At 48.5% G+C, this 23708-nt stretch overlaps 1 protein-coding gene across 2 annotated transcripts in view; it reads right to left on the bottom strand.

The window, feature by feature from the left end:
- LCP2 (lymphocyte cytosolic protein 2) overlaps nucleotides 1-20267 on the bottom strand; it is a 44739-nt gene extending 24472 nt beyond the window's left edge. Inside the window, exons 1-4 of one of the 2 annotated variants that reach the window (XM_004428539.3) lie at nucleotides 19959-20267; nucleotides 15713-15775; nucleotides 10654-10700; nucleotides 202-267 (exon numbers count right to left, since the gene is read on the bottom strand). In XM_004428539.3, coding sequence (XP_004428596.1) covers nucleotides 202-267; nucleotides 10654-10700; nucleotides 15713-15775; nucleotides 19959-20036 — 254 coding nt within the window. In that variant the 5' untranslated portion in view covers nucleotides 20037-20267. The remainder of the gene's footprint in view (nucleotides 1-201; nucleotides 268-10653; nucleotides 10701-15712; nucleotides 15776-19958) is intronic. The other variant, XM_014786110.2, reaches the window with a different exon arrangement.
- Between the last annotated feature and the right edge of the window lie 3441 nt (nucleotides 20268-23708).

The following is a 23708-nucleotide window of genomic DNA, read 5'->3' as shown; positions in this document are numbered from 1 at the left end:
CAAGGCCAGAATGTGGGGCAGGGAGAGGGAGCCCCCCCCACCCTACTTTGGCACCAGCTTCAAGACCCCGGGACCGGGGAAATGAAGACGGGATGAAGATCAAAAATTGGTGCAAAAACAGTCCTGTGCCTCCCATTTAAGGTTCAACTTGGGCTTGAAAATTCTTTGCATTACATTATAGCGACACCAGGCCCCACTCACTTGCGTGTGAAAATGCTTCTCCTCTCTTCATTCTTGTTGATTTCTTGACTTAACTTACTGAGAATCCTACAAGACAAAGAGACAGATGAGGTGACAAAACCATCATCTCTCCCCAACCCCAACCTTCCCACTGGTCCCTATAGTTCCCTGATCTGTGTGACACAGGGCACTTGGGCCCACCCTGGCCAGCCTCCTCCTCTGACCTCCAGCCAATCCCCTCCACAGGGCCTCTGCTCCTCACTTCCTTCTAGAACTTGTCACCTTCATCACCCTGCCAGTCCCTCCTCCTGCCCAGGAAGCCCTCTCTCCTCTTTGCTGGTCTGTGTCCAGCTCAGCCTTCAAAGTTTAACTCGGAGCCCCTCCATCAAGACTTGTCAACTCATGCCTGGCTCTCCCTTCTCTGAAATTCTGCAGCCTCAAGATCTGGACATGACCTCTATGTGTTTTATTGTGTAGTATTCCTGGGGCTGAGGTCCTCTGACTCTTGGTTTAGCATCCTTGTGGTGGTGTCTAGCTTCCAGGAATCCTGAAACCATCTCTGAGACCTGGAGGAATCAGCTGCTCATTGCATAACTCTTGACAAGAGCTCCAGTGGGCTGTTCTTTGGCCTGTTGTCTCCTTCCATTCTCCCCACCCCACCCTCTCCTCGGTGACATGGATTCTTATAAAAACTTGGAGAAGTATTCCCAATCAAGTTGCAGCCTCCAGAGTGGGAGAGCCCCTTAGTCACTCATGCCCTGAGGTCAGCCCTGGCCAGGACCCTTGGAGTCGTTCTTAGTCCTTGAGTGCAGTGAACTAGCAGACCCCAGGACAGGGGGAGTAGGGCTGCACCACGAGCACACCGTACACTAAGCGTCCATTCCGTGGGGGTCTCCCAAATCTCTGGGACATGAGACTCCAGCCTCCCTTAGCACCTAGAGATTTGGGACAGCTGGGAGGAGCCTCAGAGAAGATCTAGTCCAACGTCGTTTTATACATGAGACCATAAGGCCCAGACGAAGGAAGGGACTGGCCCACAGAGTGGCTTAGTGATGAAGGTCACCCCTCTCCCCACAACACACACCGGCCTCAGAAGCCAGGATCCCTGATTTCCAGGGCAGCACACTTTCAACACACCACACCCTTGTGTTAATTCCCTTTATGCTACAAGCTCCCTGGATGTGGACACTGTTGAGCCTGTGCCCATCTGAGAATGACCCAGGATCTACATTCCTTCTGTTAAGTGACCATCTCAAGGTAACAAGTTTGGCCTAAAACCAAATTGCTGAGTTAGCAAAGGTAGTCCTTAGCATCCACCACTTCTTGCTCCCCTTCTCACTCTCCCAAGCCCTCAATCCCCCACTTCTCCACACTCCCAGGGAAATGCTGCTTGGAACCTTCCTACCTCGCTAGAATGACAGGATAAATGAATTTTGATAAACACACTGGGGAATTAAGAGGACAGAGAAGGAGAGAGGGCAATGTTTAATCCTCTGTCATAATGTCATTATTGGACTTTCACACTTCACTGATGCCCAGAGGGCGAGATGCTGTAAAGCAGGGGTGGGGACTTCCCAGTGGCCTCCTGATCACAGCACCAGAACATTTGTGACGTGGTTCTTTTTGTTTCCTCTAAGCGATTGTCTTGAGAAGCTGATGGGAGTCCCTCTCCTCCCTCCTCTGACATTTGGGATGGAAGGGCTCTACAGAGCCGCCAAGGGAACCTGTTGGTGTCCTGCATCCTTGCCAGGTCAGGTGTGTGGCTGCAGCAGCCAGTCCCATTCAGTCACACCTTCATTCAACAACAGGCATTAAGGGCCTTCTAAGTGCCAGGAACTCTGCTGGGTGCTCAAGGTGCATCAATGAACAAAACCGACAAAGGTCCCTGCTCTCGAGGAGCTGACATGCTAGTGGAGAGAGAGAGACAAAACAATGAACGTTTAAGGAAGTGAGATTCTGGGTAGGACCCGTGTATACATACGTGCGATGGTGGTGGGGGCTGGGTGAGGGGGTGTGGGAGTGCATGGGTGGGGTGCAGCTGCAGTTGAAAACCAGCGGGCCTTGGCGGGGAGGTGACCTTTCAACAACGACTTGAAGAGGTATGCTGGGCAGCACCTCAACGCCCCCGTCCCACAGAGCGGGGCTGGGCTCTGACCGACTCACAACGCCGCTTTGATCCTGAAAAGACCCCCTGCTCTCTGCGGTGTCTCTTCTCACCAGTATCTTTAGCGGCCAGGCTGGAGGCTGCTGGGGCTCTAACTGGCTAAGGAAGGAAATGCCAAACCACAGGCCCCAATAGGGGAGCAGCAAAGAGCTGTGAGAGAGAGCAGAGCAGGGCCTGGCAGTGCTGCTTGCAGCAAAACTTGGGTCCTCCTGCTGCGGTGGGCCAAAGAGAACACCTCCCGAGCCGGCTGGGACCACGGCAGGGGGGGTGAGAGTGCAGGGTAGCAGTGCTGGTAGACAGGGCAAGGAGGTGTTGCTACCTCTGTGTGCAAACCTTCAAAGTTGTCCCCCACTTCCCCGCCCCCAGAGGACCAAGTGACAGTGAGTGGCCGGAGGTGACTCATTCCCCGTCCTCCCCACAAACCTCAGGCCTCACTTAGCACCTCTTACGGAGAGAGGTGAGGGGGCTGGGCAGCTGGAAGACATAGTTTCCTCTGCTTTGCCTTGTTTTAGGGGTGAACTGGTCCCGGAAGGGGGGCTGAGTTCTCCAACAGGAAGTCAGGCCATGGCAGCAAGGTGGAATCCTGCCACGACCTGGGTTCCTGCCCAGTTGCATCTGTAGCTTGATGGGGGCCAGTCTTTGACTTCTCAATGGGAGGCCTCTCCTGGTGAGGTTAGAAGGCCCACAAGGCAGGTCCTTGTCCAAGTATGACTGCAACGTCCTGCCCCAAGGGCAGTGTCTACTCTGTGTCTTCAAGCAAAACTTTTGCCCTCCCTCGGCCCTGGTTCCTCACCAGCAAAATAAGGGAGTTGGCCCTGGTTAGGGAATCCCCGACCAGCCTGACCACTGGGATTACATGGGTGCACCTGTTACAAACACAGATCCCCAGGCCCACCGTAGACATAACCCACCAGAACCTCCAGGGGGGAGGCCTGGCGGGCAGGAACAACAGTCCCCTAGGTGATTCTTATGGTCTGAAAAGTTTATGAAGTCAGGTCTGTTATTCTCTGACTTGTTTTTAAAAAAAATTAAAAAGAAGGGGGATGGGGAGGAGATGGAGGAAGAAATGAAGGAGGAGATGGAAGAGAAGGAGGAGGAGGGGGAGGAGAACCAGGAGGAGGAGATGGAAGAGGGAGAGGAGGAGACAAAGAGAAAGAGGAGGAGATGGAGGAGATGGAGGGGAGGGGCAGGAGGGGAGGGGAGATGGAGGAGGAGGAGATGGAGAGGGAGATGGAGGAGATGGAGGGGAAGATGGAGGGGAGGTGAGGAGGGGGAGGTGGAAGAGGGGAGATGGAGGAGGAGAAGATGGAGGAGGAGGAGGAGGAGATGGAGGGGAGATGGAGGAGGAGGAGATGGAGGGGGAGATGGAGGGGGAGATGGAGGAGGAGGAGATGGAGGGGAGATGGAGGAGGGGGAGATGGAGGAGGAGATGGAGGGGGAAATGGAGGAGATGGAGGAGGAGATGGAGGAGATGGAGGGGAGGGGAGGAGGGGAGGTGGAGGAGGGGAGGTGGAGGGGGAGATGGAGGAGATGGAGGGGAGATGGAGGAGATGGAGGGGGAGATGGAGGAGGAGGAGATGGAGGGGAGATGGAGGAGATGGAGGGGAGGTGGAGGGGAGGTGGAGGAGGGAGGTGGAGGAGGAGGGGGAGGAGAAGACCCGTTATAACTATGAAGGGAGTGCGGTGGGAGAGCAGGAGCGGAATGAGACGTCTCAGTCTATCTTGAAGCGTTTCCTTGGACTCTCCCAGGAGACGCAGGGCTCCCTTCTGCTTTACCAAGTGCGGTGGAAGCCCACTAGTGGTTCTTGATATCAACTTTGCTGGTCATGCAGAAATGAGAAAGAAAGGTGGGCTGGCAGGCAGAAAGGAAGGCAGGAAGGGAAGGAAAGAGAGAGAGAGAGAGGCAGGGAAGAAGGAAGGAAGGAAACAGGAAGAATAGAAAATGTCAGAGCTCATAGCACACAGGAAGAGTAGCTACTAATTTGTGAACATTCTATTTTTGTTGCCTCTATTGTCCCATGTGTAGTTGTGTGCCGGCTTACAATGTAAAATGTATTTTTTACCATTGCTCACATAGTAAGAGTTTTAGACTAGTTTCCTTCTCTCCCTCTCACAGGCTCTCCCACGAGGGGAGCCTTGCTCCCTCGACTCCAATTTCAGAGATCATGACAACACACGCAACAACTTTCCCAGGCCCAGAATTGGGCAGGAGTCTGACATTGCTCAACACTGTCCTCCCGCCGCCCTCCTCCAACTCTCCCTCCCGTCCACTGCCTCTTTCTCTTCCAACATCACCTCTGTCAATGCCTGCTCCCGGCCTCCCAGCGCACGTTCTCACTCTGGCTTTCCCTCTGCATTTCATCCTACTTTAGAGGAACACAGTGTCCACCTTTAAAGGTGAGCCTCCTTGAACCAAAAGCCAAACCTTCCAAAGCTCTGCCCTTGTCACGTGAGAAGCCAAGATGTAAGTCTACGGACTCAGGAAGGGGTCTTCCATCATCATCTTAGGCCTCAGTGGAGAACCACGCATGAGTGGGTGGGAAATAAGAATTTGTGGGCCTAGCGTGGTCTCCCCACTTCTCAGCCATGTTCCCAACCCCTACAATTGTACGTGTATTATTTTACTTGTGCTTCACAATCATTTTGAGTGATAGACAACTAGAATTATTCCCATTTTTAACAAAAAGGTAAGCAATGCTCTGAGAGAGGTATTTGTCAAAGGCCACACAACCAGTTTTAATGAGGAGCTGAGCCAGGAAGTCAAATTTTCTGGCCTTGCGTTGGGGAGAATGAGTGGCTGTTGGTGGAGAGGAGGCACTTTTCACATGGGGACAACTGAGTACCTGGCCAGGGATTAGCCAATGAACAGGAGAGGGAAGGAGCTTGTGGGAGATAGACTTGTCACTGTTTTGATTCCGCTGAGAGCTGGTCACATTCTGTTGACCTCTGGGTCCCTCCCTCCATCTTTCCTTCTTCCTTTCCTATCTTCTCTACCTCAGGTAGGCACTGACTAGATGAGACAGGAGACTGTCTCTGCTATTAGAAGACCTACAGCCTTATCAGGAAGTCAGACAAACACACAGGTATTCCTGCATTACTTTTCTCGTTGGGTCTTAGCTTTTCCCAGCCTAATTCCACAATTGGTAATGGGCACAATGATAACTAACAATATAGAGAGAATCATCCAACACTTATTTGTTACCTACACCACTGCCCCATCACTTCCTTCTCTTTATTTTTTAAAGTTAACACAGTAGATTTAAATATAAAACTTACAACATGTTTTTTTTTTTAAATAAACTCCAAATGGGCATCAGCAGATTTTAAGATGTATTCTACTGAATTAACCAGATCGTGCTCAGCTATACCATGGATCTTAAGCTAGGCCCAACAACGGGAGCATTCATTGTTTTATTTAAAAACCCTCCTCCATTACAGAATTTGGGGTATCTGTGGGAGCAACTATGTCCTGAGAGAGTGACTCTATCTGCAGACAGAGAAAGCCTTCTCACCAGAGTCTGCCTTCCTACAAAATCTACTTACTACTGATTTTTTTATGCATCGGGAAGGAAATAGAGATATTCAGAGGAGTGTAATCTTGTTTTGGTCTGCTCTACATAAACACAATTTCTTTTCCATGGCCCTTTAGGGTAATGAGCAGGGCAAATGAACCCAACTACAAGGGAATGGAACAGATAAGTATTGAATGCATCAAGATGGCACCAGGCAATTTATGTGGGCTGTTCCTTTCATATCCACCGGTCCTGGAGAGTTCTTCTTTTCTCCAATATAGATGAGGAAACTGAGCTCAAAGCATTAAAGTGACTGGCCCAGCGTCCCACAGCTGGGAGGGGGCAGAGCCTACTTTAGAATCTGGATCTCCCCCGTGCTCCAATGCCTATGCCTTTCTTTTCTTTAATCCTCCCTCTTTAGCAGGATAGAATAATTAGTAAAAATTTGAAATTGTGCTCACCGGGATTTTGCATAAAATAATAAGGACAGCTAATACTTCTTCAGTGCATATTCTGATTTCCCCATTATCTCCTCTAACTTTCCCCATTTTACAGATGAGGAAGCTGAGGCTCAGGGAACTCAGATGACTTGTCCACAGACTCACATAGTGAATGGAAAAATTGGATCTCAAGTAGTCTGACTTTGGAGCCCACACTTTTACTCACTAAGCTCTCCCGTCTGCCTGTTCATATCTAAAATAATAACCTTTAAAACGAGTGAGCCCACACTCCATGTAACCCGTTCTTTCATTTTATAGACTAGGAAACTGAGGGTGGTCTAGGGACTCGTCCCCGGTGTAGAGCTCATCAGAGGTAGAGATGGAATTGGTCCTTATTATATATCACTGCAAGAGGGAGGGTAGCTCTCAGAGTCACTAATCGGGGCAGCCCCGACCTTCCTTGGGTCCCCTCCCCATCGCTCCCCATGTTCACCCTTCCTGTTCCATGGGCCTCATAGCTTGTCTGGGGCACACATTCAAACATATTGGAGGGGGATTGTACAGGTAAAGTTGTTGTTTCAGTTTTCAAATAGCTGAAGAAATATCCCACCCCTACCCTACCTGCAACATAAGTGTTTACAACCATCCCTTCTACACTAACTAGCAGCCACGTCTCACCCACCTCCTCCTCCAGGCACTCAAACATAGCTTGAGACATCAGCTGAGCTCAGCCTTAATATAAAAAGGGATCTTCCAAGCTGAAAGTACCTTCCTTATCTCTTTCCTTCTACTGTTCTGATTAAATCCCCTCATTCTCACGTCTTCACAGCCACAGCCCTGGGTGAGGCTCCCATCTCATTAGCGGGATCATGTCCACCATCTCCTAGCTTACTTCTATGCCTCCAGCTGGGCCCTCCTCTAAATCATCTTTACACTGCCCTGGAGAGAGCCAAGACACAAGATTGACCTTAATGTTCCCCCTGGTGCACGCACTTCACTAACACTCTCAGACTCCTTTAGAACAGCTCACAGGACCCTTCTAAACTGTGACCAGTCATTCCAGCCTCTTTGCTTTCCAATCCCCTGTGTATATGCCCAGCCCCTCTGACCCACTGGCAGTTCCATTGAACACACTGGTGGCCCTCTGGTGCTTTGCAATATGTTCCCCATTCCTGGAATGTCTTTCAGTTCATTGTTCATCTGATAGTTTCCATTTATAATACTCGTTATTCCTCTGTGTGGATCCAGATTTACAACTTGTCTCATTTCCCTTTTGCCTGAAGGACTTTCTTTAACATTTGTTGTAGTGCAAGTCACCCGGTGATGAATTCTTTCAGATTTCGTATGTCTGAAAAAGTCTTTATTTTTGAAAGATATTTTTCCTGGGTATTGAACTCCAGGTTGACAGTATTTTTCTTTCAGTACTTTGAAACACTGCTCCAGTATCTTCTCACTTGCATTGTTTCTGATGAGAAATCTGCTGTCATCCTTATATCTGTTCCTCTGTATGTAATGTGTCTTTTTTCTCTGACTGCTTTTAAGATTTTCTCTTTATCATTGGTTTTAAGCAATTTGATTATGTACCTTGGAGTATGATGTACCCAGTAGTTTTCTGGCGGTTTCTTGGGCTTGGAGTTTGTTGAGCCTCTTGGATCTCTGGGCTTATCATTTTCATCCAACTTGGATAATTTTCAGCCACTATTTCTTCAAATATTTTATTTCTGTCTCTCCAACCCTTCTCTGCATGCACACTGTTTCCTCTCCCTTGGACTTTAATTACATGTGTATTAGGCTACTTGAAGTTTGCCCTACAGTTCCCTCATGCTCTTTTCATTGTTTTGTTTTAATTTTTTTCTCTCTGTGTTTCATTTTGGATAGTTTCCACTGCTGTGTCTTCATGTTTACTAATAATTTCTTCTGCAGTGTCCCTTCTGATGTTGTTTTGTGATATAGTTAAGTTACTTGGGAACAATTTGATTTTTTTTTTTTCAGTTTTGCTCTTAGGATTCGCCAGGCAGGGCCAGAGCAGTTTTAGACTATGGTTAATTATTCTTGCTACTGAGGCAAGGTCCTTCTGTGCACCCTACCCAATGACTGTGAATCTGGAGTTTTTCCTGTGTAGAAACAGGCACCATTTCTTGCCCTGTGGCTGGCTGCTGTTTCCTCGAATCCTGTTGGGTGGTTCTTTTTGGGTAGTCTCCTTACATGCATGCACTGATCAGCACTCTGCTGAAGAGGGATCCTCTGCAGTTCTCCAGAACATTTTCTCATGCAGCTTTCTCCTCTCATTTAATGAACTCTAGATTTCTTGACCCTCAGCTCTGTCTCCTCAACTCAAGGAGTTCCCCAGACTCCACCTGTGTTCCCTGCTCCTTGTGCCATGGCCTGGAGACTCTCTCAAAGCAGTGAGAAATCACCTCATTTGTTTTCCATGTCTTACTATCTGATGTCCGATGTCTTGAAAATGGCTGCTTCATATATTCTATCTGGTTATTTGGTTATTTCAGGTGGGAGGAAAATCTGCACTCTATTACTTCTTGTTGGTCAGAAAGCCAAAGTTTCCATGCATAAGATATAAATGATTAAATCACCTTAGGATAATCCCTTAAGGAGTGGTGGCGACCATGGTGAACTGGGGAGCATAAACCCCATCTAAACAGGACAGCAGACACTCAGTTTCAGCTGACTGTTCCCACAATAGACTATGAACCCTGGATTACCACATCTTCCATTGGTTTCTAGAAAAGCTGGATTTTATAGAAGATTTCTTGATTCTAAAACATTGTGTGGACCAAACTTAATATGCCTGCAGGCTGGCTTTGCCCACCAGCCACCAAATCTGATTCATGTGTTAAGGTCTCTCCTTCACATAGAACTATGATCTTGCTCTAGAGCACCACATTTCTGCAATCACAGAAATGTTCCATATCTGCACTGTCCAATACAGTAGTCATCAGTTACATGTGGCTATTGAGCCACCTAAACGTGGCTACTGCCTTTGAGGGATGAATTTTTCATTTAATTTAAATTTAAATAACCATAAGTCATTAGAGATAACCCTTAGGAAGAATAAGCATTCTTCAACAATACTTGCCCCTGGAGATAGGCAGCGCCAAAGGCAAAAATCCTTATTTATCTTTTCCTTCACCCTTCCAGATGAGGGAAACCTGAGAGCCATATTTTCCTTAATTGAGCTACACTGGTGGTCCTACCTACTCCATTGGCCTACTTCCCTTTTACCATTATGAGCTCTAGGACCCTTAGAACAAGAGAAAGTACCTCAGAGAATGTGCTGGGTAGAGGTCTCAAACTGGTAGCCCCCAGACTAAATCTAGATATGTTTACTTTGGCTTCTACAATGTTTAAAAATATTTGAGCCAACATTTAAAAATTCAGATGTATCACATAAGACTTATATTTCTAGCTACTTTTGATAAATTTAAAGATTGGGCATCATTGGGTCCACATTGACTGGCGCTAAGTAGCTGCTGCTCTCCTTGGATGGAAAATATGTTTCTGATTTGCCACAATCTCCACTACTCCCTGTTGTTTCACCAACAATGTGGCTTTGTGTTGATTACCTCTTTTATCATCATAACTGTGCCATTATTTTTCTTATAGTGAAGACATATTTCTCCATACCCATGTTTTATTCAAAGGTGGCAAAATGAAAGTGAAATCAATAGGACTTAGTATTTTTCAACCTGGCCCATTTTATACGTTTATATCACCTGCCCGGCTCCTGTAAGCATTTGAGTATGTGAGACCTTTACTAGAGGGATAGAAAACACATGGCATGATATGCACAATGCAGCTTCCTATTTCAGCACCCATGTCAGACATCAGTAATGGGTCACGCTCACCTTTCCTTAGAACTCTTCTCAACACAACGGCCCTGACAGCCATTCCCAAGCAGTCAGTATTGACAGACAAAGTGATGTCCATTGCCACCCTTCATCTGGCCCAACTCTCCTTTTACTGAGCTGGAAACTAAGGTCCAGAAAACGTGAGCAAACACTGAGTCTGTGATGATGCCATGATGAAACCCCAGCCTTCTTGATTCTGGTGTTATTTTCACAGGCCCAAACCACCCCACTGGGGAGAGAGGAAATGAAAACATGGTCCAGAGTTGGGCTTGTCTTTGGCAAGAGCAGCCAACACACCAGCTGGGTTGATCTGTTACTTCCTTTTCCCCATAACTTCTCTTCCCCACACCCTGCCCTTGCCATCACTCTTCTTTCTCGCTTTCCTATTTCAAACCAACAGTGATAGATAACTGACTCAGCTCCCTGTGGACTACTCCCCATTCCAACCTCTGTTCCCCAAACCACTCCAGGAATCAGGCGGGAGTACTTACGGCACCCGGAGCTTAGGGAACTTCTGGATGTCATTTTCTGTCAAGTTCTGAAATGAAGACACCAGCAGGTTACAACCCACAGGAAGGGCTCTGGGCCAGGTGAATAGAGTATGAAACAATAGGGAGTGGTGGGGACTGCGGCAAACTGAAGAGTACACCCCCACCCATCCACCCAAAGTGGGCAGCTTCTAGATGTTGTATAAAAGCCTATGGGCCTGGTATAGCCAGATCTACTTTTTCAAAAGGAATCCCAAACTCTAGATTTTATGTGAAATTACCTGAGTTCTAAATACTGACAAATGATTTTAACTTAAACAAACAAACAAATACTTATGAGAGCTGAATTGTGGGACCAAACAGAAGTTGTTTTATGGGCTGAATTTGGCCATGTCGTGATCTCTTAGCCCAGACTTCAGGGCCCCTCTCAGTCTCTCTGTGGAGCACCAAAGAAAAGCCAGCCTGGAGAAGGAATCTGTGCCTCTTCTACCACCATCACACCCCAAAAGCCTCTTTTATCAGAGTTATTGGTAGAATTCTCTAGATGTGGGGATGCAACAAAGAGGCTTTCCTGAGGGAACCGAGAGGGAAGGAGAAAGACACTCCTATTTGTGAAGAACTGACTCTGGGCCTCTGCCTTACAGCACCTTGACTAATCTTCACATCAACCATGTGATGAACGATCAGTGTTCCCATTTTACAGGGGAGAAAGCTGGGGCTCGGGGATGCTAAGGGAATTTCAGCTTCTAGGTGATGGAATTGGGGCTGGAACCTTGCTCTGGGGCATCCACAGTCTATTTAATTCCTGCAAGTGTTCGTCCTCCCCTGTCCAAGCCCTTTGAGGGTCCCGGTGGCCTAGGTGGGAGGGACGTAGGAGGGGAGGGTGAAAGAAGTTGGCATCTTGGAAGGAGGAGAGGAGGTAGGGGTGTGAATAATGGGAAGAGAAAAGAGGGTAGGCACATGTTCCATAGAACCAACGCTGAGCCAAAGAAGGAGCTCCATCGACATTCTAATTAAGGCCGGGAGCCTTGGTAGTTAGGGGGTGCTCTGGAGTCAGACAGGCTGGGTTTGACTCTTAGTTCGCTTAGCAGCTATCTGATTTGGGGCACACACTTAGACTCTCTGAGCCTCAGTTTCCTTATCTGTAAAATGGGGGCCATTATAATAATAACAGCCACCTTTCAGGGGTCATGAGGATTGGATGAGATGATGTATATCATGTGCTTGGCACCCTGCCGGACACATCCTAGTGAGTGAGAAATGCTGGCGTTAGGTGAGTCATGACTACCCCAGGGGAGGGAGCAGCTGGGGTCCGGCAAGCTCTCGGAGGTTAGTGTCTGCTTCTTCTCCTGCTCTGGACCAGGAGCTGCCTGGCAGGTTGTTTGCTGCCCGCTGGGAAGAGCCGGGCATGCTTCCCTTTGAGCCCAGCTGGACAGGGGCCGGGGCACCTTAGCAATGTGCGTATTGGACTCGTGTTCCAGCTCTTAGGAGCAGTATCTGCCCCAGTCCCCTCATCAGACCATCGGTGGCAGGGTTGGGGCAGGAGTCTGCCAAGGGTCCTGAGAGAATCAGGTTTTTGGTCAGGCTTCTTAATATCTTCTCCTTCTTTTTTTTAACATCACTGAGCTGTGGCGTCTCCTCCCTCCAGAACAACCCCCCTCTCAGGGAGTTACTGTGACTCATGTTCAGAGTGTGGCATGACGAGTGAGGGCTTCCTGGGGGCTGCCAGAGGGACGATAGCTGAGTGATGGGTGCTGGCCACTGCCTTCTGTTTTGCTGAGTCGAGGACATAAGCTGAGGGAATTTGGGGAAGAGCGTGAAGGAGAATGTGGATGTGAGCATGGCCAGAGACACAGAGGAACAGCATGTTAGGAAAGAGAAAGGCCTTCAGAACAAGACAGGAACTGAAAGGAAAGATGAGAGAGCTTTAAACAGAATTTTTGGAGAGTTTTGCTGTGTGGTGTAACCCCCTCCTCCACCTCCTTCAAAAACCGTCAGCAAATTCTGGGTTCCTATTACAACGACTTGGACTTAGTCGGTGGCTTTGCAGGAGTATGATTACATGCTGAGGGTGACCTCAAGAGGGGTATGAGAGGCAGGAGAGCTGCAAATTGGTCCTGCCTGGAGAGGCGATGTGGCAGATGCTGTTGCTTGCCTGCCTAAGATCCATTCTCTCTTTCTTCCTTGTTACCAGGAGGGTTTTGTGCAGGGCAGTAAATGTATCCAGTTCAAGATATTTAATGCCCTCAACTCCCCTGCAGATGGCTGAGGTCATGGGACTCAGCTGTGGCCAGTGAGCTGTAACTTGAAGTCTACTGGACAGAGCTTCTGGAAAAGTTTCCCTGAAATCAGGGGGTGATGCATTCCCCACGCACTTATGCACCTTTCACTCTTGGCTCCCCTCTCCCACCTGGAATGCAGATGTGTTGCCCAGAGATGGAGTAGCCACCTTGCACCCATGAAGACAGAAGCCACAGGCTTTTTCCATAGGCTAGATGGGGCCTTGATGACTTCCTTCAGCGGCTCACCAGCCCCAAGCGCCCACCTCTAGATTTCTTATCACTTGAGAAGAATAAACCCCTAGTTGGTTAAGCCATTGTGGTTTCTGTTACAGGCGGCCACACGCCTTCTTAACTGACACAGGTTCCAAGCACGTTTCCTCCTCTTCTTCAACATTCTGGGAGCATAGCACCCCCATTCTCCACCAGACAAATTCCTACCCTTCTCTTTGGAAAACAAAAATGGCAGCAAAACAGATTCAAGGGAACTACTATCTCCTACACTGAGGAAGAAGGAAGGAAGGATGGAAGGAAAGAAGGAAGGAAGGAAGGAGGGAGGGAAGGAAGGAAGGAAGGAACGTAGGAAGGAGGGAGGGAGGGAGGGAGGGAGGGAAGGATGGATGATGGACTACAGCCTTCTACTATGCCTTCAATAGCAGAATGGTCCTGGATGTTATCAAACCAGAAGGAACGATAGATGAGAAATTAGAGCTCAGATCAGAGCTTAAATTGTACCCAGGGTCCCTGGGGTGGGGGTGGGTTTCAGCAGAAGCTGCCTTTAAATACCTCAGTTGCTGGGCCAGGCCCCAGGTTCTGCTCCCTGCTCTCCTGGGTCCTAACATCCCTCTTTCCACTTCCTCCTTTTCACACAATGAGCAGAATATGCAGTCTTCTCTGAGGGCCTGACAGGTCCCAGATACTGGAGCAGAGGAGACAAAGCTGCTCGGAAACCATCTCTCCACCAAGGAAACAACCCTGTCCTAACAGGCCTGAAGCTCACACACGGAGTGTTGGGGGGACTCACAGAGCTGGAAGGGAGTGTCAACCACTACAACCCAGTCCAACGTGCTTAGTTGTCAGAGGAAGAAGCAAGGGGAGGCTCAGAGAGGGCAAGTGCTTGTTCAAGGTGACCCAGGCCATCAGGGCCACAACCAGGACCATCCTCAGCAAGATGTCTTACTCCCTTTCCGCTCAGCCTTGATAAGTCTCTTTTTAGTGCTGGAGGCACCAGAAGGAAACATTCAGGTGCAGCAGTAATTTGCAAGAACAGCGACAACAACAAAACTCCAGGACTTCTATGGGCTCAAAGCTCCGTATGAAGAAATAGCACTGTAAACCCATGCAGTGTTAGATTAAATTACATGTGTGCTTGAGTCCAATTACTGAGTGCGTGACCTAGAACAAATCACATCACAGCTCTGTACATGTTTCCTCAATTGCAAATGAGGTGATTGAAGCCTTTCTGAAGATACCTTTCTGCTATAAAACAAGCTTCAGGGAGGCAGAAATCACATCTTAATCATCTCTATATTCCCAGCATATGGCATAGTCCAGTGTGTAAAAGTTGCTCAGGAAAATGCTTGTCAAGTGAATGGCTGGGTGAATGAATGAATGATTTAGGTGGGACAGTGGATAAACACGTCTTCCATGGCACATGAAAGCAAAACTCAGACTGATAGCAGCACAGGCTTGGTCTCAGCATGAGACTCCAGAGCTGCCCAGAAAGGGGCAGGTGACTATGGGTGGTCATGAGCTCACCATCACTGAAGGAATTCAAGCAGATGTCAGTGGCAGAGATGCAATACAGGAAATAGATTGGTGTGCTGGGTGGAAAGCTAGAGCACGTGACCTCTCCAGTCCCTTCCAACCCTGAAGTCTCGTGGCCCGGTTCCCTCACTGCTGCTGACTAGGCCTTGCAGGGAAACCAGCTTGGCTTGCCCTCCTCACTCCAAATCAAATAGGGAACATCTACCCCAGAACACCTTTGAAGTCTTGTTCCCACTTCTTTTTTAAAGAGTGAAGAAACGTGATCGGAAGGGATGGATTGGTGCAGTCAGGGTCTCTCTTACCCATAGGAAAGGTGTCATTTCAGGGGAAACGCTCAGACCATCCCCAGCCACTACCCAATCCTCTATCCCAACCGTCAGAGCTACCTCCCTTTTCATTTAATGGCTTAGTCCTTAATATATGGCTGCATCTTCGTCTTGCACTTAAAGCTTTTTGCAGTGTAATGGAGGGGAGAGAGCCACATCACATGTGTGTTTCCTTGGCACAAAACCAACTATGCGAATTTAGTAGAGAGAAAGAGGGACATATTTGAAACAATGAGGGTGATTCCATTGTTTATTCCACTCAGTGAGTATGTACCCCAAAATGAGAGATGGGAAAATAGAGTCTTCTATTCTCTCATCTGGTCTTTTTTTCTCCTTGGGTTTCTCAAATATGGATGGTATTTGAATAGATTTTCAAGGTGTGTGTGTGTGTGTGTGTGTGTGTGTGTGTGTGTGTAACTATGCTTGGTTTCCTCCTTACGCTTTGTCTTTAGAATGTATCTTTTATCAGTGAAGGATCTGGGAGGTATCCTAAATAGAAGGATCCCGCGAGGTGCTGAGAGAGAGGTTCATACAAACCTTCTGAAGAAGGCAAAGGGCTGCCTGGGGATCCTGAAGACAGACATTGGCCCTGGGCAGCCCTAGGGACAGGGTAGACCAAGTGGCCTTGCAGCCAATAGCTAAAGCACAGAACAGCTTTGGTCTCAGGTGTTAAACTGGCCCCTCGCTTACCAAAAACCGCGGCCCGTCGATGTGGTGCTTTTTCACTGCCTTTTCACAGTCCTTGTAGTTCAACTGCAAAGAGGAAGGGAAGGCGCTGTCAGCGGCAGGCAGACTCATGCCCTGGGCCCCCCTCCCCTGCCTCCCCCAGCAGCTTAGCAATTTGTGGTACTTGCGGCTAGCCAGACTCCCCCCTTCCCTCCCCTGTTAAAAGAGGGGCCCCGGCCCCACCTCAGCCCTGCTTTCACTAGCCCCTTGGGACTCTTGAAATGGAGAAATTGCCTCAGTCTAAGGCTGTGGGGCCAACCCCTACAGAAAGAGAGTGCCTTCAAAGCTGCACAGGGCTAGCCATGTGCTCCTCGGGCAGGTAGTGCGGCTGAAAGAAGGGAATAAACAGCATCCGTTGTCTCGCTGCCCAAAGTCAACCTCGGTGAACATCGCGACATGTTCCCCCCAGTGCTTTGTTCTAAGCATGTTTCTAAATGCAAATGAGCTTATAATTTATATTCAATCTTGTTATCCTGACTTTTTTTTTAAATTACCCTAAAATAATAACATAAACACTGCCTCCTGTTATTGCAAACTTATTTTAAACGTTATTCTAATTTAATCACTTCCTCATTGTTGAACACTTAGGTTGCTTACCAAACTGTGCTTCCAATAATGACAATAGAAGGTGCTAATAACTATTGAACACTCGCTATGTGGCGGGCACTGTGCTAAGTATCTAAACCCATCTTCAGTCATTAATCCTCACATTTTTCAGACAGAGAGTCAAAGGTGCAGAGAGTCAAGTAACTTGCGTGAGATTCCCTGGGTAGCAGGTGACAGAGGTGACAATTGGGCTTCAGAACAAGGCTTTAATGTCTCTGTCAGGAATGTTCTCCATTTTTGTTAGTAACAATATAACTTACGTACAGTAAGTAAAGTAAACCAATTTAAGTGCAGCTGAATATACCACCCAGATCAAAATGGAGAACAGCACGGATTTTCTTTTGCATCCAGTTTTTTTTCCCTCTATTTAAGATAAATTGTTTGAGCTAAATTCTCAGAATACTTATAGGATAGACAGCAATGTTCATTTTTAGGGTCTTGGCTGCTTTCCCAAGGAGTCACATCAACCAACAGTCGCATCTGGTGCCCGTCTCGTCTTGTCCTCAACAGCATAAGCATTTGCACTGGAAACATCTCTAAATTTGATGTTTCATGCTGCATATTTGTCCTGGAGAACCCTAGGTTCTCATCACAAGTGTGAGTCACAGTTTGTGGCAGGCTTATTTTGGGGCAAATTTGAAATCATGGTCTTTTCTTATGGCCAACAAATCTAAAAAGTGAATGCAATTGTTGTAACCTCTTGGCTTGAAAGGGTGGGATGAACGTCAGAAAGCTTAGAAAAAGCTGATTTAGATGTCAGTGTAGAAAGCAAGCAGCATCTGAGGAGCCCTGAGCATCCCTCTTATCTACGTGCAGTGGGGTGTAAGTGGTTCTTGGAATATTCAACTGTCTTTAATTCATCATTTTCACTGTTATCATCTGATAAGATGAATTCATCAGATGTATTCATCTGATAAGATGAATCTCTGATGTTGCAAAGTGCAGACTTTGACAGCCCCGCAGACTGGGGCTTGCCTAGAAGTTTGATTCTGATCCAGTAATATCTGGGCCTGGGGGCTAGAGTCTGTATTTTTAGTAAATACTTAGCTGATTCTTAGGAGTACCCAGCTTTGGTTGGCACTGGTCTAGAGTAGGTACCTGGTGTCATAGATGGGACAGTTGAGGCCCAGAGAGGGAAGGGGATTGGCCTAAGGTCACACAGCGAGTTGGGAACACAGCTGGGATTAGAACTCATGGCTTTGAGCCAGTGCCTCTTCCCTGCATGGCCCAGGGATGCTCTGCTGCCAAGTCAAAAGGAATTGGAGGGGTTAAAGAAATGCACACATGACCTCGGTCCTCAGGGGCTTACATTCCAGACAGAGGATGAGCTATACATATCTGAGACAATAAGACACAAAGGCCAGACAGGCTGCAAGGGCGTCCCCAGCTCGAGTCCAATCTATAGAGCAGGAAAAAGGGAGCATGGAACACGAATCGGCCCCCTCCTTCTGCTGAATGCTTCGCACACGTTATTTCCCCCAACAATCCCGTGAGGTAGTTACTGTTAGTATCTCTACTTTACTGATAGGAAGCTGAGGCACAGAGAGGTGAAGCCACTAAGGAAAAGTCACCAAGCTAGCAGGTGGCAGAGCCAGGACTCAAACTAATGTGCGTCTGACTCCAGAGCTGGGTGGGGAGTGTCTCCAAGGCGGGCCTGACCCTGCTGCTTCATTAGAAATTGCATCTGCCAGTCGCTCCTTTAAGTAGGAGGTTTGATGGTTAATATCCATCCCCAAATGACTCCGTGGTCAGTTCACTTGGTATATTCTCTCTGGGGGAATGCGGGTGCTCAGGATTTGAAGGGTGTCTGAGTCTGTGGGGGGCTGGGACTTCCCAGATCATGGATTCCCCTCAATCTCCTCGTTCTTGCCATGAGTTCTTTCATGCTGGGAGGGCGAACCTGTCCCTGTGCTGTGGACTTGTCCCGGGGCCTGGGGTCTCCAGGAGGAAAGCTCTCCCTTCCCCCAGCTCAGGCAGAGAGCTGTCTCCCTGAACCACCGCTGACCTAAAGTTCGTCTCCCTGGACTAAAGGGAACTTCACCCGTGGATCCTTCTGTTGCTTGACTGGGTTGTGTAACTCTCCTTCTCATACTGAAGATGGGGCCTGTCTGTATCTCTCAGCCTGTCCCCTGCTTTCTCTCACTATTTCTCAATTCTTTTCTCCTTCCTTTATTGAGCTAACATGCCACTTGATAGCATCTTGGCAAATTTCACCTTCTTGCCTGAGTTTATTTGGTCCACATTTAAGAAAAGTATTTAGAAACATCCTTCAGAAATCAGTTGTTCAATGATCTTTGCACCCACAATGCTGAAACCTAAGTTTATTATGACCTTTTGGAGGGAAAAAGAACAGAAATAAGATGCACAAAAAGCAGAAAAATAACAGGATCTGTGGGCTGTGCTTCTACCACGTCACACCCAATTCAACATTTTCATATTTTTCTTCTCTGGGTTGGGGAAGGACAGTTGTGACTACAAATAACTTGGTACTACAAATACCTTGGTACTATGTAGACCCAGGTTCAGCTATGTGTCCTAGGGAGCCTATTCCAACCCCACAAAAAACAGAAAGTTGACTTAGATGACCTCTAAGGTCTTGACTTTAAAATCTCTTCTTTATGACAGCCTGGAGTGTCAACTGATTTTGATGCCAGCCTCCAGAGGTGGGGGGTGTTAGAAGCTCAAATGTCCCTCACAAGACTTTTCATCCTTTGGACAGGGGTAGATGGTCCCCAATCGAGTCATGTAGCTTGGGATCTGCCCAAGCAGATGTGTGACCTGTGGTCCCACTAGCAGATGACGAAGTCTGGGGATCCTTGGGCATCTCCTCCAAGGCTGGAAGGCAGGACAGCAACACTCTTGTCTCAGCTCTGACCCTGCCTGGAAAACCTCTTCTGTAGGGGCCTCAGTTTCCCAAGCCATAACTTGGGGCTCGTATCCGTTTTCTGGCTGCCTCCTGAGACCCTCATAGAGCTCCAATGTGACTCTGTCCCATGTAAAGGCTTGAGGAGCCTCTTTCAGGGTGATGAGCACTGAACGCCCAGACGCCGTCTCCAGCATTGTCATCATAGCCTCTCCAACCCTCCTCCCCTGCCTTTTCTTTGTTCTCCTCCCAGGACTCCATTTCTCCCCTTTCTAGTAGGTAGCCTTGCTCTTACTCTCAGTTACAGTAGTTCTGAGTCTCAGAGCATGGACTCTGAGACCAGACAGGCGTGACTGGAATCCCGCCTCTGTCACACGCAGTCCCTGGGGCTTTGGGCCATTTAACCTCCCTGAGCTTATTTTGTAGCTGAGCCCAGGGGACAACAATCCTGGAGAGTGTTTAATAGGACAGTGCCTGTGGAGTGCAAACTCAAGCCCTGGCATGCGGTAGGTACGCAGTCATTTGAGGGCCTCCCTTCTTTCCAGAACTCATTGCCAAGAAAGCTGAGTGGTGTACGTGTGTCTACATGGCACTCGCTCAACGGTGAGGTTGCCACGGGGTTGGAAGTGCCACTGCTATCTTTTACACTTCTCATGTTCTGCCTGGACTCCATCTTCAAGCCTCTGCCCAGCCCACCAAGGGCACTGCCAGCCCTACCACCAACCAAAGAGCAAGGCTCACCTTCTTGAAATAGTCTGCAAGGCTGTCGGAGTCCCAGGCCAGGACCTCGGAGCGAAAGGGCACGTTCTTCAATGCCATGGCTGCTCTCCCAGGCGAAGCTCACCAGCTGAGCACAGGCACTGCACCCATGGACCGAGATCCCCAAATCCAGAGTGTGGAGGTGTCCTTGGCTCTTCCAGCTCCCAGCTACCCTCTAGAACACCCTTGTTGGAGCAGATGCCTTTTCTGCTGTAACTAGATCCCAGAAAGCAACGGCTTCCTCTGAGAACAAATATGGTCTCTTCTCAGAAAACGACTCAGCAAGTTTCCTTTACCACTTCCTCTGCTGGGCTCTAAGTAAGTAAACAAGGAAGGCCAGCTCAGGGGGCTAGAGAGGCAGAGAGAGCGACAGGGTTGGTAATTCCCCACTGGCCCCAGTCATCCCAGCCCAGTGGGAGGCGCGATGAAGGGGACTTACTCTCCAAAGTGGGTCCAATTACATTTCCATTAAAACTCCTGACACCCATATGTCTACACTGCATTCCTGCTTGGCTGGGTCTTTGCAGATGAAAATGTGTTTTGACGGTTGACCTAAAATGTAGACAATCTCCCAAATCAGTGAACTGCCAGGGGAAAGAGCATGGCCTTGTAATATTTTCCAACCACCCCTCAGTCTCTTTCAAAGGCATAACCTTGAGATTCCCTTCAGCTGTCTCCCTATAATTATCACAAGAGAATTCTCGGCGAGTGAGTGAGTCAGGCACCCAGGGCTGAGGAAGGGGCTACACTGGGCAGACTTGGGCTTAATTTCTGATACGATTGTTTCCATGCTGTGCAACCTCAGGCAAGGACTCAAAATCTAGGAATCTCAGTTTCCCTACCTATAAAATAAGAAAACAGAGGAATTGCTTCATATGCACATAAAACATGGATGCATTTAACCAGACAAACTTGAAGGAAAAAAATTAAAAGAAAATAATAACTGTTGCTGTTGATGCTGCCATATATTCGATTCACTATTGTTTCCATCACACCTTCTATTCATTGCTGATTCCTCCATATGTTCTACCTAAAGAGCGCATTCCCTGGAGTGGCCCTGAGACAGGAGAGGGGAATCTGCTGCTTTCTTAGTCTCTCTCAGATCCCGTGCACTTCTCGTGGTCTGGTCACCTCATTGGTAGAGGGGGAGTCCACCGCCTAAAAGCAAATATATTTGTGCAACATCGCAGCCTCTAAACACGTCACCATTTCATCCAGTGCTCCATGCACATACACACACAGACGGCCATCTGTTCTGATATTTGAGTAAGGGACCGAGCTCTGTTGCACATACTGAGTGATGCTACCTTGGTCCCTGAGGTAGTGCCTTCCCAAAGCCTTTCAAGGGTAGCTTAGGTGATGCACCATTTCCATCTTATGCACAGTCTAAGGAGATGCACCGTCACTGGAATGCACCAGCCTCACCAGCTCATTATGAGCTTAAATGAGATCTGCATTTTGTCCCAGCCCCAGCCTCTGTATACAAGCGCTCCATAAACTTGAGCTGGTGTCATCCTCACCTCAGAGGGTGCTGGAGGCATCAATCAAGGCAGCCCAAGCAGAACTCTCCTCACAGGGCCTGGTACCTAAGAGCTCTCAATAACCAACCGTGCTCTGTAGATAATGACCCTGCAGTTCAAAAGCTCCACTACTGGTAAGAGAGGTCACTTCAGTTTTCAAATCACCACAACAGTGGCAAACGATAAAAACCTATCTGAGAAGAGAAGGAGAGAGAGAAATCACTTCCAAATAGGGCAGTCAAAGAAGATGTCGTGGAATCAGCTGGGATTTAAGCAAGGCCTTGGAAGATGGAGCAGAGGGAGGGCATTCTAGATCTGTGTGTGTGTGTGTGTGTGTGTGTGTCGGGGTATGCTTCGTGAGCAAACAAAACACAATGCACTTGTGGAAAGGAACATTCAGGGTCATCCTTAAAAGTAGAAGCAATTTTTTTAATGATATTCATTCCCACTCAGGAGAATAAAAATCTACAGAAAAGCAAAAGTTGGAATTAAGATATAGCTAAATATTAGGCTCCTTTGGAAGAATTATCCAGTACATGTGGCCAAGATGGACAATCCATGGAGCCCATTTAGAAGAGGGACACAGCGCTTAAGAAACCTGGGTGACAGTTATGATGACGATAAGAATCATCACAGATGCAATGCATGGAGTCCTTCATGTGTGCCAGCAAGTGGGCTAAGAACTTTGCACGAATTTTCTTATTTAATTGTTGGCACTATGATCACTCCTACTTTACAGAAGGGAAAACTGAGGCACAGAGAGGTGAAGCCACTTGCCCCCTTGTACCCAGCAAACAGGTTATGCAGCTGGGTCTCATCTGGGACTCTCTCTGTGTCCCAAGACCCTGTCCTTCACCCCTCTGCCACCTTGAGGCTCTGAGATGTTACACGAATTGCCCAAGATGGAGCAGGAATTCAAACCCAGCTCTGTCCCCAGAGCCTGTACAGTTTCCACTTGATCAATCTGCCTTCCATGAACAGTAAGTGAGGTTGTCAATCCGGGCCAGCTAAGAAAAGCATACAGCACTTTCCACGAGGCAGAGCTTTGATGTCCCCTCCCATAGGACCACAGGCCTTGTCCTCAGAAAGGGCAGCTGGGCAAGAGACAGCAGGTGACGCAAGGGGAAGCTGGTTGCTTCAGGCCTGGATTCTTTCCTCTTCCCCAGTCCTCGGGGATTTCTCAACACTCACGAGTTTCACATCTCCCATCTCTGGCTGAGGGTTCCACAAGCTCTGGGGACAGGGCCAGTTAGCCCCCAAGAGAAGCAGGCTCACTTGGCCCAGCCGCAGGCTCCTCTCCTGTAAACTGGGAAGTCATCATAGCAGCCTCTGGGGACAGCCCACAGCAGAGGGGATGCTGCAGTGATGAAGGCTGGGGCCAACTCACACCGATCCTCTATAGAGCACTGGTCTTAGCTTTAAGCATGATGCAGAACAGAGAGTGGGGAGCAGCTAAGTGCAGGATGTGAAGCCGCGGCCTGGGTGGGAATCCCCTCTCCCATCTCTCTCTCTCCCCTCTAGCCAGGTGGAGAAACCCAAAACTCAGGCAGGAGCAAATTGAAAGGTTAACGGAGGCCTTCTTAGGCTTTGTAATCTGTATCTCAAGGTTAGGAAGGGGGCAAATAGTCCCTGAGCGCAGTGAGAACAGCGTCATGCGGGTACACGGGGATGCGGGCTCGCACGATAGGAATCTTCAGTGTGCAGCCAACGAGCTTGTGGACAAGAAAGCAGTACTCACGGGGAGCGATGTGTCAGGTTTCTCCATCTTAGGGACAGAGAGTGGATGTAGGGGCAGCACACTGCAACCCAGAGTGGGGAATCACCCCAGTATTCCCCCTGCTGCACCCCACCCCACCCTACCCGGGCTTGAAGTTCCCTCTCTTTCCCGCTAACCTACAACAGAATCATCTGGGGAGATAACTGGTCAGCTAATTTTAGAGGTGAGAAAAATATGCAGTTCATCAGAAGAGACTTGGGAGTTGCAGCTTCTGTGTGTGGGGCGGGAGAGGGAGTGGTAACTTAGGGACCAGAAGAGAATGGAGAGTAGGGACTTTGGAGGGGAGAATGTGTTGACCTTCCTAGGAGAGACGCCTAAGAAGCGAGAAGGTAGGTGGGAGGAAGTACGTATTTGGATTTGATTTGGACAGAGGGTCTTGGCTGGGGGAGGAGAAAAAGGTGGTGGCATGCGGCCCGGGGAGGGTGCTGACTTGGG

Source organism: Ceratotherium simum, chromosome 4 (assembly GCF_057802395.1).
Source record: "Ceratotherium simum simum isolate JZ-2026a chromosome 4, ASM5780239v1, whole genome shotgun sequence".
Classification (NCBI taxonomy): Eukaryota; Metazoa; Chordata; class Mammalia; order Perissodactyla; family Rhinocerotidae; genus Ceratotherium; species Ceratotherium simum.
Note: the sequence above shows the minus strand (reverse complement) of the source record. Positions and strands in the feature narration are given on the sequence as shown.